Here is a 13664-nt window from a genome sequence, read left to right on the forward strand (position 1 = left end):
GAAAAAGTGAGTAATGCAGTATTAACAACTAACAAGAAACTGATTAATAAATGAGTAAGTAATACTGCTTGGGCAAATGTGTTAGTAATTACTGTTTAGCTAATAGTCACTTTTTTCATAACTTACAGAGGATTACTAGGACTGGACACTGGTTCATAATTAATGAGAGAAATGAATAATGTATAATTAATTCTAAAGTGACCGACTACACTACCATGGTAACCCAATACACTGTAAAAAAAAATTTTTACAAAATAAGTAACCTGGTTGCCTTAATTTTGAGTTCATTGAAATAAAAAAATTGAGTTAATTCAATGAGCATTTTTGAGAATTGACAACCTTTCAAATATTATTAAAAGATTTAAGCATATTGTGTAATTGTGTGTTTTATTTATGACAGTGAAACATGCCAAATTGTGCTATTTTCATGATTTATCAAAAAAATTTATGTGGTTCAGATTCAATAATATTTTAAGTTTCTATTTATTAAACCAATTTCATTCATTGTATCAACTCAAAATTTTGAGGTTATTGAAATATAAATTTAAGGCAACCAGCTGGCTACTTACTTTTTAAAGTTGCAGTGTAGTAATGACTGAGGTTTTATTAAATCCTTCAGAAGGAACAACTATTCTAAAGTGAAAAACATAACTCTAGTAGTAATAACTGAAGTCATTGTAAACTTTTGACGATTTTGTAATGTTTTGGAAGTTAATGACTTTCGTGTTGCTTCTATGGGAATTACTAGTTATTTATATTCTGCATTATTCACATTAATTATGAACCTGTATTTAGTAGTTTTTAGTAGTCCTCTGGGAGTTATGAAAAAATAATCATTTTTGATTAGCTAATAGTGAAGTACCATATTCAACTGAGCACTATTACCTATTAATTCATTAATCAGATATTCTTGTTAGTTAATAGTAGTTCTTTGAGTGATACTTTTGCATTACTCATTTGTTCTTGTGTAGTAATTCATTAATGATGGATCAGTATTCTAAAGTGTTACCGCGTGAAGATGTTTGCAAACCAATAGCCCTGTGAAATTACAACTTTGGTGATTTATGACTCTATGGTTTATAAAATGGAGAGTGCTATAGAAAAATTAGAGGACAAAAATGGAAAGAGTAGGATGATGGACAGTGATGTGGATAAAAAGGCCTATAGAAGAAGAATCAAGCTGAAACAAACAAAGAAAAAAAAAGAATAAATGAGAGCACAATATGCTTGATGATAATACACTGACATTGATGTATGAGCAACATTTCATGTTTATTTATAAAGATGCTATTTGTTAATTCATGTTCGTTCATAATTCATTTACAATTCCAAAGATGAAACTAACCCCATGATTTACTCACCCTCAAGTCATCCTAGGTATATATGACTTTCTTCTTTCAGACGAATGCAATCAGTATTTGTTATATTAAAAATGTCTTGGCTAATCCAAGCTTTAATGGCAGTGAAAGGCAGCCCGAAATTTTAAGCCCCAAAAAAGTACATCCACCCATTATAAAAGTAATCCACACGGCTCCGGAGGGGCTAATAAAGTCCCTGGCACTGACGTATGAGTGAAAATACATTTATTTTTTACATCCCAGACAGTTGCAAAATCATTTTAGGATACACCATGTTGCATGAATACAATTAACATTATAAAATACTATTTGTGTTTTAAAACAAAATCCATAGATGACTCAATGTGGAGGGACTTGATTTTCAAATAGTTAATATGGGGGAACACTTCAGTTAACATCAATTAATCATTTATATACAGTCAAACCAAAAATGATTCATACACCAGATATAATGTTTTACTAGTGGGTGCAGTACACTAATTAATTTTATGTAAGTGAATATAGCAAAATAAAGTAAACCGTGACACACATCCCCAATATATCATATTTCGGTCAGATCATGTTCCTTGTACAGAAGGTAATTTCTAATTGGAGGTGGAAAGGAATCCATTATAATGGTATTACGGAGTCTTTTAACGGTCATGTGTTTTCTGATTTCCAGACGACAGAGGTGCTTCAGGGATCGTGGGTTGTCTGAAACAAATTCAAAAGCTATTAGTCTGCATTCACAGAGACTAGACAGCTATTGATCTGTTGCTAGAAAAGTGATATAACTGGTATTATCTTCTCACATGCATTTGTTCATTTTGGGACTATGAGCTGTAAGTTTAAGTTTCTTTATTTGATAGAATACGACTTCCATTATGTCAAGAAAGATCCGGCGGAACAAATAAATGATTAAATGTGAACCCGGTGAACTCACTCAAGATGGTGCATATCTCTGCCCACTCCTTTTGTTTCTCCAGGATACATCTAAGATGTGAGCAGATGGGGACGTCGTTGACATAGTCCAGCAGGATCAGTACCACTCGTCCAGACAGATCGACCAGGCAGCACAAACTTAAGAAGTCACAGAACTGCGATGTAAAAGGCAACAGAAACAAGTGAAGTTTTGTCTCCCATGTAGCACTAATGTAATAATATTAACAATTTAGTATTTTAAAATGAATGATAACACTTTACACTAGGTTCAGTTAGTTAACAAATTGGGTATCATAAACTGAACAAAATTATTACAGCATATTTATAAATAAACATGAACCTATTATAATATATGCTTTTTGTTAATTCATATTTGTTCATAATGCAGGAACTAAGTTTAATTTATACAACTTTAAAGGGATAGTTTACCCAGAAATTAAAATTGCCCCATGATTTACTCACCCTCAAGCCATCCTAGGTGTACATGTATGACATTCTTCTTTCAGACGAATATTCTGATATAATCAGTTATATATAAAAAAAAAAAGCCTGATTCTTCCAAGCATTATAATGGCAGCCCAAAATTTGAAGTCCAAAAATAAATTTAAAAATCATAAATATCTTCCATTCACTGCCATTATAATGCTTGGAAGAGCCAGGGGATTTTTTTAAATATATATAACTGATTGTATTCATCTGAATGAAGAAAGTCATATATACCTAGGATGGCTTGAGGGTAAATCATGAGGTAATTTATATTTTTGGGTGAACTATCCCTTTAAATATCTTTAACATGTAGAAATTCATATAAGTCTAGATTAATTAATGTCATAAGTTTTTTTTTATTATTTGTTATTTTGTGATACCTAATGCATTAACTTATCTAACAAATTAAACCCTTTTGTTAAGTATTAATAAATAAATAAATCTAGTAATAAAATAAGTAATAATGTGTTGTTTCAACTTAAATTGTTTGTGTTTGACTTAAAATGTTAAAGGGATACTTCACCGCTTTTTCATATTAAACTATGTTATTCCCTTAACTAAAACAAGTTGATACATACCTCTCTCGTCTAAGTGTGTGCACTTAATCTCTCTGACGCGCAGTGATGATCTGATAGCATTTAGCTTAGCCCACTAAGCCCAGTTCATTCACTATGGTACCAAACAGAGATCAAGTTAGAAGTGACCAAACACCTCCACGTTTCCCCTATTTCCCTGAAAAAGTGGTGAAGTAACCCTTTAAGGTTCGTTAACTTTTGTTTATTTGGATATTTAAGTTATCTCTGGAAAAAAATAAGTTGTTGCACCTTAAAATGTGTTGAGAGATCTTAAATATAAAACTAAAGTTTACGAAACTTTGTCTGTGTTTGTGCTTGACTTAAATTTTTAAGTTAAAATAACATTATTACTTATTCTAATATTAAATTTTAAGTTTTTATAACTTATTGCATGAACATTTTTTACAGTGTAGCTTCAGTGATTGTTATATTTGTCGTAAAGAGACAGGGCGAGCTACAGCCAGCTTACATAAGAAAAAGTATGCTTAAGGTAGGTAATGCATTACTCTCCATAAAAAGTAACCAAGTAATGCCCAGTCAGATATACTTAAAATGAAATCAAAGAACGAACTGGTGAAGCATCATTAAAAACAAAATCAGGCCAAAGTGAAGTTTGTTTTGAGAGTTAGAAATGGCTTGCCAAAACTAACTTTTCACCCCTTAGCAAAGAATGGAAAAGAACTTTGCAGTGTGTTTCTGGCTTTTAGGGAGAAACGTAGTATTGTAATGGATTACTTTTCAAAAGTAACTTTTCACAACACTGGTGATTAGATACCAAAAGTTACAAATTTTCAGTGAGAAGTGTTGTTTTAGGCAGCTAGAGTGACGGCGACCGCAAACTGATGGGGTGCTTTAACTGCCGATAGGAGAAAGAACATTAGAGCTTGTTTTAATGTTAGCATGCTGCTAAGATAATGCTTTAATACACTAATCCGCTTGTTAAGTCGTGACGTAAGGAACGCCGCTTCTGGGTCCAAGCCTCAACTCGTTTCACTTGAGAAGGCCATCGACGCCCGTTTATGAGCGCTATTTATTCATATTAAACATCAAACGTTTAAAAAAGTTTAACATTTGAAATACTTACAGTCTGCTCAACAGTCTCTGTGCTCACAGCGTCACATACATTATTTTAGCGATTTAAAAAAGATGAATCACTGTCTGGCCATCTGGAATATTGGTGTGGAGAAAAAGGTTATGATTATAGCTTTTTTTGTAGTATTACACCACATTGTGTGTGTGTATATTAGCACCTTTTGTAGTTTTTCTTGTGGTATAAGATAGAGCGTTTGGATCCGGAAGTGCTGCCACGTGACATCAGCCTTAACAACCGCATAAGCACAACAAATATGTAGCACAAAGTATTAGGAGAAATAGTCAAAATTAAATTAACTTTTTTTTCCCCTATACATTTATCAATATTGAATAAAAACGAGTATATTTCTAAAGATTCTGCCATCATAGATTTTGTTTTTTTCATTGCATTCTGGGATTTTCCTTATGATGCTTTATTAGGATTTGGCCAAAACAAGGTATCATAATAATGCTACTATTTGGAATAAGTTCGGAGGGCGCTTATTTTCGGTGTAGGCTTTGGAACAGAACTGTTCCCTAAAATGTTGTTACTGAAGTGTTTAGTCTATAAGCAGATCCAAAACTCACTGATGTTTTGTGTTCTCCATCACATACACAACATGATCTATGTGCATGTATGTCCCTCCAAGGAACCCCCATGTTGAAATGGAAATCATGGTGACAATGGAAACATTTGTCTACATTATATCCATTATTAAGAAGTAATCTCATCATCTTCTCATCCTTCAGGCAGTACTGTAGAGATGTGGGAAACACTGTGTCACTGATCACTGTGAAGTAACAGTTCACATCCGCCTGCTTGGCCAGGAGCATCTTGACAATCTCGTACCTCCCAGCTCTCACCGCCACTAGGAGGCAGTGCAAGGGATCCAGGTCAGGTTTGGCTCCTGCATTCAACAGCATCTCGATGCAAGTCACATCTCCATTTGAGACGGCAAAGTAAAGGGCGCTCCTACGCATGTCATTGTAGTTGTCAGAGATGGTTAGGTTGAGTAAAGTGTTGACATCAAAACCTCTGTCAATCAGGAGTCGCAGGCACTGCTCATGACCTCCATCTGCAGCTGAGTGTATCGGACTCTGGCCAGACTCAATAATAGCTCTCTTGCTTGTCACTGATAGCAGTATTTTTAGCACACTGTAAATAGAATTGGTATGATGCAGGTAAGTAAGTTCATGACTGTAAAGTTTACTTTTTACTTTTGACTCTAAATGGGGGTTTCTTCAACTTCAAGAACTTTTTTCATATTCTGGGTTCGATTTTTATTAAAACAATACATTAGTTTTATGTTGTTGTTGTTTTTAAATGAAGATCCCCCCCCTCTCTCCCCAATGCCTTTTTATATAGATTAGTTTTACTCTGAGACTTTCAATCGTAAACTTTGAAAATCCATCATTATATTTTGGATTATTTATATATATATATATATTCCCAAAGATGAACATTTATTTATTTACATATAATTTTCAGAAATTACAGCATTCTTTTTCCTGCAGAGCCCCTAGTGACATGGTGATGGATTAAAGATGAGGAAACGTTCACTCGCATTTTATGGCAATAAAATGAAGTGGGAGAAAAATCTACTTCATTTGAAATTTAAGTTTTCCTCCCATCTAATGTTTGTTTTTCACCATGTCCCATTAGGGGCTCCAAAATTGTCCATCACAGCTATAATTTCTTCTCCTAATAAAGTTTTTTTTTTTTATTATTATTATTATTATTATTTTTACTTTACCAAACAATCGTGAAAAATGAGAAATGATGTGCAAAATATAACTAAAAGGGGGAAATAAGATGAAAAAAAGGTATATATCACAAAATAATATTTTTGTGCATTATTTCCAAACAAATTTAATAAATTTGTAAACCAATTTATGTACATTTTTGTAGAAAGTGTAAAAATATTGTTAAATTGTGTGTATTTATAATACATAAAATGCTAGCTGTAAAAATAGCCTGTTTAAATATAATCTGAGATGTGTAAGAAACTCGCCTAGAAATCTAGACGCACCCTATTTGCAGCGAGTGTCGTCTAGCAACTCTCCATAGACTTGCGAGCTGGAAAAAACAAACTCTGGTCAGGCCAATCACATGGTGAATAGAGTCGGTGGGCGGGCTTAACATAATGACAGCTGAGTTGCAGAGGTTAAGCGAGCTTCTTGTAAACAAAGAAGCCGGCGAACGGCAGTTTTTCAAATGAACTCTGGAAGACTTGGAATTAAAATTTTCTTTGAGAAGAACAAAGAACGGCACTGAAATCATTCTTAAAGGGTTAGTTCACCCAAAAATTTAATTTATGTAAAAATGACTCACCCTAATGTTGTTTCACCCGTAAGACCTCAGTTCATCTTTTGGAACACAGTTTAAGATATTTTATATTTAGTCCGAGAGCCTATCCAAGTGTATGCACACTATACTGTCCATGTCCAGAAAGGGAATAAAAACATCATCACAGTAGTCCATATGTGACATCAGTTGGTTAATTAGAATCTCTTGAAGCATCAAAAATACATTTTGGTCAAAAAATAACAAAAACTACGACTTTATTCAGCATTGTCTCCTCTTCCGCATTTGTTTTCAAACCTCAAATAAAGATTCAAATGGTTATGAATCAGCGGATTGATTCAGGATTCGGATCACCAAAGTCACATGATTTCAGCAGTTTGGCACGCGATCCGAATCATGAATCAATACGTTTTTTTTTGTTCTCAAAAATGTTTTTATTCCCTTTCTGGACATGGACAGTATAGTGTGCATACACTTGGATACGCTGTCGCACTAAATATAAAATATCTTAAACTGTGTTCCAAAGATGAACGGAAGTCTTACGGGTGTGGAACGGCATTAGGGTGAGTCATTAATGACATCAATTTCATTTTTGGGTGAACTAAGCCTTTAAGAAAGGAAGATGTGTTCGGAGTTTCTGCCGACCGGATACGGCGAAAGTTTAATCTGTCAACTAGCTCCGCTTCACATTGCTCTGGTTGGTTGTAGCGCTATCCATTTGCGTGCAGAGGGAGTTTGAAAGACAGATTGAGCCCTGTCTATGGTGAGTTTCCAGACCAAACATCTTGATGTGGGTCTGGCTTGTCAGGCTTGTTAGAAATGCCACTGTGTTGAGAATGTATAAATTAATAGAAATAAAAAAAATGAATTCTCGACTGATGTTAGACATTGTTGGTCTTTCCACAGGACCAAAAGTGTCAATAGTTGAAGAAAGACCCAACTACCTTCATGTTAATGTATTTAAGTGTTTAACTAATTCAAATGATTGTAGACTTACAGGTAGTGGCCCTCGAAGGCTGCACGATGTATAGGAAGATGCCTGGTAAAACTGGCCACGTTTGGTGAGGCTCCATTTTCCAGCAGAAGGTTCACACAGTCTGGGTTTCCAGAACCAGCTGCATCCATCAACACACTTTCACCCTTTAAGGACTGTGCATTGACATCGGCTCCTTGTCAAGATGGATGGATTTAAACTGGTTAAAACATACTGTGGTTAATATTGGTCTCATTTGCGTGATCTAAAGTTCTTACCTATTTCAATGAGCACTTGAAGGACTTCTAGATTGCCGTACTCTGCTGCTACGCTCAACGGAGTCACTCCATGAACATCCCTCACTGATACTTGGCCACCTCGTCTCAGCAGTAGCAGTAAGATGTCAGTGCAGCCCACTCGTGCTGCTTCATGCAGTGCGGTCCACCTCTTTGAACACACCTGATCTACTACAGCTCCATGTGTGGTGAGAGCGTACACCATTGGATAAGACCAGACTCTTACCGCTTGGACAAAATAAAAAAAGACTTATAGTTATTCTTGAAAGTACAAGCTGGGATCATTAACAAGGCAACTAATCAACAGTGAAGTTGTGCTTCACCCAGCAGAAGTGGAGACTCTGTTTTGCTGTTGAAGTTGTGTGGTAGTGCTCCATGTTCCAGAAGGATCCTGACGTTCTCCTCCAGTCCAGATTGAATGGCTAAAGTCAAGGCGGTCTCTCCATTCCAACCTTTTTCCTCTATGTCAAGCTGGCTGGAGACTGTGGATTGAATGGAAAATTGAGTGGAAAATTCACACCCGTAAATTTTCAGGATTCATAACTGCATTCTCATAAAACCCTTGCTGTGTAAAAAGACACTGAACTGGATAACTAGTTGTCTGTCACTTCTTTGGCCCTGTTTACAACTGGTATTAGAAAGCACTTTGTTCGATCGGATCACAAATAGACGACACTTACCCGTTTACACCTGGTGTTTTAATACGTCTTTTGTTTTTTCTTTTAGATCTTTGGATCTAATGGACAAAATAAGCTTGTGCAATGTACATATGAACACACACTGAGATGATGGGAAAAAATACAAAGAGCATCAGCTTTCATTTAAACACTGATAGAAGCAAAACCACGCCAAACACTGAGTGTGTGTTAGAAATCAGGTATGGTAAGAACATTGTGCTTGGTACGTATTTTGTCTTCAAACCAAAATTGGGTCTTCAGCCGGAAAATTTTAAATCCCGTCTTCCCATAATGTGACTCATTAGGTCAGTAGGCGGAGAGTAGTGGCCTTTTGTGGCGACATTCGACCACATGAGCGAAAGCAATCTACCTCTGGAAGTGGTCCAAATTGGACAACCTCAAAACGTTCTAGACCCCATTTACATCTATATTTAGCATCCCCACTTGTGATCCGATTGACCAAAACGCATCTTAATACCCGATGTAAACAAGGCCTTAGAGTTCCGAGAGAAATGCACAGACCCGTGTCTAGTATTCGATAGGCCTCTTAGCCAAGTAACCATTTGATTGTATGCAAAAAGATGCAATGCTAATATTGGCGTCTACCGTGTGTTGCAGGGTTTTTATGTGTGGTTTTGCTTTTGGTGACTTACAGCGACGGTGATACAAGCTGTGCCATCTAAAGGTTTTATACCCAGTTACTATTCTGCACCGGAGCGGCTCCCATAACTCCACACCCAGACTTAAGTTACTGTTGGTTAATAAAGATTTGACGGATGAACTTGTCAAAAGTGGACTTGTCAATTTTGCTTGTCAAAAGTGACAGGACTTATCAATTTTCTGGACCTCACTATCTTTGATATTACTTTAGTCACTTTAGCTATGGTTACTGGTATGATAATACAGGCTTGACTTCCATTGCAAGTTTATACTAATAAACTATACTATACTATAAAGTTTTTTGTGTGAACGGGACATTTCGAAATTCACATCTGTTAGTAAATGCGGTTGGCAGTCCCAAAAACTGTCAATATGTGAACGTAGCCTTTATGTCAGACACAGTCTCATTTTCCGGCAACTTATCCAACCCTTCAATTTCTATCAGAATTGTCCATCCATTTCCAGGACTCACCCAGAACTGCCTCTAGTACTTTTCCTGATGGATGCATGGCGGCTCTGTGGAGTGGAAGAAGTCCTCTACTGTCCACTTCCCTAAAGGCTGAAGGAAATCGCCAGAGCTCATGGATGACTGCAGTATCACCTTATGATCAGGATACATAGAGATTATAGGCGCATTGGCCTTGTTCCATAACAAGGTTTCCTTTATTATATGTACAGTATCAGCTTGATCAATCTAAATTTCTGTATGTCAATTTGGAAAAATCATTGTAGAAATTAAAATATAACCCATTTTAGGGATTGGTGATTGGTGAAACTCTCTTGAGAACCTCTTGGCCCCCTTATTTAAAAAACCTCAAGTTCCTGCAAGAACTTTCAGGAATCATAACACATTCATATGGGGAAGACTTTAAAAAAAAAATGTATTTAAGCTTATGCAGATACAGGCATTGACAGAGAGCCTATCGTGATCTGCAGCTGCTCAGGACTAGATATACATAAAGGTCCTTCTCAAAAAATTAGCATATTGTGATAAAGTTCATTATTTTCCATAATGTAATGATACAAATTTAACTTTCATATATTTTAGATTCATTGCACACCAACTGAAATATTTCAGGTCTTTTATTGTTTTAATACTGATGATTTTGGCATACAGCTCATGAAAACCAATAAAAGAAAAGTGTTTTTAATACAAAAAAAGTCAACCTTCAAATAATTATGTTCAGTTATGCACTCAATACTTGGCCGGGAATCCTTTTGCAGAAATGACTGCTTCAATGCGGCGTGGCATGGAGGCGATCAGCCTGTGGCACTGCTGAGGTGTTATGGAGGCCCAGGATGCTTCGATAGCGGCCTTAAGCTCATCCAGAGTGTTGGGTCTTGCGTCTCTCAACTTTCTCTTCACAATATCCCACAGATTCTCTATGGGGTTCAGGTCAGGAGAGTTGGCAGGCCAATTGAGCACAGTAATCCCATGGTCAGTAAACCATTTACCAGTGGTTTTGGCACTGTGAGCAGGTGTCAGGTCATGCTGAAAAACCAAATCTTCATCTCCATAACGCTTTTCAGCAGATGGAAGCATGAAGTGCTCCAAAATCTCCTGATAGCTAGCTGTATTGACCCTGCCCTTGATAAAACACAGTGGACCAACACCAGCAGCTGACATCGCACCCCAGACCATCACTGACTGTGGGTACTTGACACTGGACTTCAGGTATTTTGACATTTCCTTCTCCCCAGTCTTCCTCCAGACTCTGGCACCTTGATTTCCGAATGACATGCAAAATTTGCTTTTATCTGAAAAAAGTACTTTGGACTACTGAGAAACAGTCCAGTGCTGCTTCTCTGTAACCCAAAAGTGGCTTGACCTGGGGAATGCGGCACCTGTAGCCCATTTCCTGCACACGCCTGTGCACAGTGGCTCTGGATGTTTCTACTCCAGACTCAGTCCACTGCTTCCGCAGGTCCCCCAAGGTCTGGAATCGGTCCTTCTCCACAATCTTCCTCAGAGTCCGGTCACCTCTTCTCGTTGTGCAGCGTTTTTTGCCACACTTTTTCCATCCCACTGACTTCCCACTGAGGTGCCTTGATAAAGCACTCTGGGAACAGCCTATTCGTTCAGAAATTTCTTTCTGTGTCTTACCCTCTCGCTTGAGGGTGTCAATGATGGCCTTCTGGACAGCAGTCAGGTCGGCAGTCTTACCCATGATTGCGGTTTTGAGTAATGAACTAGGCTGGGAGTTTTTAAAAGACTCAGGAATCTTTTGCAGGTGTTTAGAGTTAATTAGTTGATTCAGATGATTAGGTTAATAGCTCGTTTAGAGAACCTTGTCATTATATGCTAATTTTTTGAGACAGGAATATATAGAATTATCTTCAATACACAATAGGATGGGGTGCGCATTCCTGCTTCTGGAGGGCTGCTGTCCTGTAGAGTTTTGCTCCAGCCCTAATTAAACGCATTAAAACCAAGGTAATTCAGCGCTGCATCCAAAAGCTTATGCAGCTGAATTGTTACCTCTATACCCTTGGTCTAATGATCTACAACAAAAGAACTTTGGTGATATCCAAGCGGATATTTATTTACAGCAATACTAATTTCTGGCGATAAATTGCATTGGTCAAAAACAAGCTGACCACCAATTGCTTGTTGTTTATTTTTTTAGTTCAACTATCACAAAATTGAATGCACAGGACATTGCCTTCAAAAATTGATCAGATGAAGGTTTCTTACTACACACAATCATTAGATTCGGACGTGCCTTCTTGCCTTTCGACCTCCATATGCTGCCAGTGCAGATTTTTTTCATCTTTTAGATGCAGCCACAGCCTTCAAGATTACTAGAATTTTCCAGACAGGAAAGATGGGACAAGCTGGATATAAACTCTGCAGGACATGCTGACCAGGATTTGATAACCCAGGATTAGGATATCTGTGGCACCTTCAGAAGGGTCCTGAGGTCCTCAAGTGGGTTCTACTAGTGTGGCAATTTGAGGAAACTCAAGTATCTTTTAATTTTTATGTTGATATAACAAATAAAATATTTGAAGGCAATAATCCATTACCTGTTTCGATTGCTGACAGCAGTTTCATATTCTCATCACTGGCCGAGCTTCAAGAAAACAATATTAATGTTCTGAGAGAGAGTGTTTTACTATAACATACTCTCATTAATTACCCACCCTTACGTCACTTCAAACCCTAAGACCTTTGTTCATCTTTGGAACACAAATTGATATATTTTTTGATGAAATCCAAGAACTCTCTGACCCCTCCAATTAACACTTTCAATGCCCAGAAAGGTTGTAAAGACGTTGCTAAAATCATCCATGTGACTACAGTGGTTCAACCTTAATTTTATAAAGCGACAAGAATATTTTTGTGCGCAAAAAGAAAGGAGAAAATAATGACTTAATTCAACAATTTCTTCTAGCCTGTGTCAGACTCACACTGTTGATGTAGTGTAAACAGTGCAGCGCATCCTTGTACGCCAGCGTTCTGGAAGCGCTGCACTGTTTACACTACATCAACAGCGTAAAGGTGACACAGGCTAGAGGAATTGTTTAATAAAGTTATTTTGTTGGGTTTTTTGTGCACAAAAAAGTCTTCTCGTCTCTTAATAAAATTAAGATTGAACCAGTATAGTCACATGGACAATTTTAACAATGTCTTTACTACCTTTCTGGGCCTTGAAAATTTCAAATTGCTGTCTATGGAGGGGTCAGAGAGCTCTCGGATTTCATCAAAAATATCTTCAATTGTGTTCTGAAGATGAATGAAGCTCTAATGACTTAATTCTGGGTTGAACTAACCCCTTAACTATTCAGTTTCCTTCAACGCATGTTGTTTATACAATAAAATACATACATACCTGTATTCATCTTCATTCGTCCAACAAAACATATCTAGAATATGTGTCCCATTAATCAGAGGCCATAACATAAGAGCATCAATGAATGTTGGAGCTAATCAGAGCAGAATACAATCAAATTAATTGCATTTGCAAACAAACTTTTCATTAAATAGCTGCAGGCTTACCTATGTGACTAGATTTATCAAGGTAATGTTTCTTGTTCCAAGTGATATGAGCTTTTATATTCAAGCATGACCTTCTTTCATTGCCAATGAAATGCCATGCAACAAATGCCATGCCATTAGGTACAGTCTGTTTCTATTGTAGTCACATAGGCAACACACATCTGGATAAAGTATTTTTTTGGGAAGTGACACGAGTTTATTCACTTTTTTCCACTATTACTTATTTAAATCCCCCCCAAATCCCCTAATCTAATCTGCACACTGAAACATTGTCAGTTGTTCATTATTTCAGAAGACATTACTAGGCACGCCATGGGCAGGATGAGGATCATATGACATTAA

The 13664-nt window shown here is 36.8% G+C and overlaps 1 protein-coding gene across 1 annotated transcript; it reads right to left on the reverse strand.

Annotated features, from left to right (window-relative positions):
* Positions 1-1743: 1743 nt before the first annotated feature.
* Positions 1744-13171, reverse strand: LOC137065019 (ankyrin repeat and SOCS box protein 15-like). The gene is made up of 8 exons (XM_067436588.1): positions 13156-13171; positions 9795-9923; positions 8309-8524; positions 7968-8213; positions 7714-7885; positions 5000-5567; positions 2281-2434; positions 1744-2051 (listed from the first exon to the last, which is right to left on the reverse strand). Exons 1-8 carry the CDS (start codon positions 13169-13171, stop codon positions 1900-1902), a joined length of 1653 nt encoding a protein of 550 aa, XP_067292689.1. The 3' UTR covers positions 1744-1899.
* Positions 13172-13664: the final 493 nt, after the last annotated feature.

The sequence above is a fragment of the Pseudorasbora parva genome, chromosome 25 (genome assembly GCF_024679245.1).
Source record: "Pseudorasbora parva isolate DD20220531a chromosome 25, ASM2467924v1, whole genome shotgun sequence".
NCBI classification, from domain to species: Eukaryota; Metazoa; Chordata; class Actinopteri; order Cypriniformes; family Gobionidae; genus Pseudorasbora; species Pseudorasbora parva.

Coding starts and splice junctions, on each gene's coding strand:
- LOC137065019 (XM_067436588.1), bottom strand. Junction 2,435..4,999: donor ATGGAGAACACAAAACATCA/GTGAGTTTTGGA, acceptor TTTACATCGCAG/TTCTGTGACTTCTTAAGTTT. Junction 2,052..2,280: donor AGAGATATGCACCATCTTGA/GTGAGTTCACCG, acceptor AATTTGTTTCAG/ACAACCCACGATCCCTGAAG.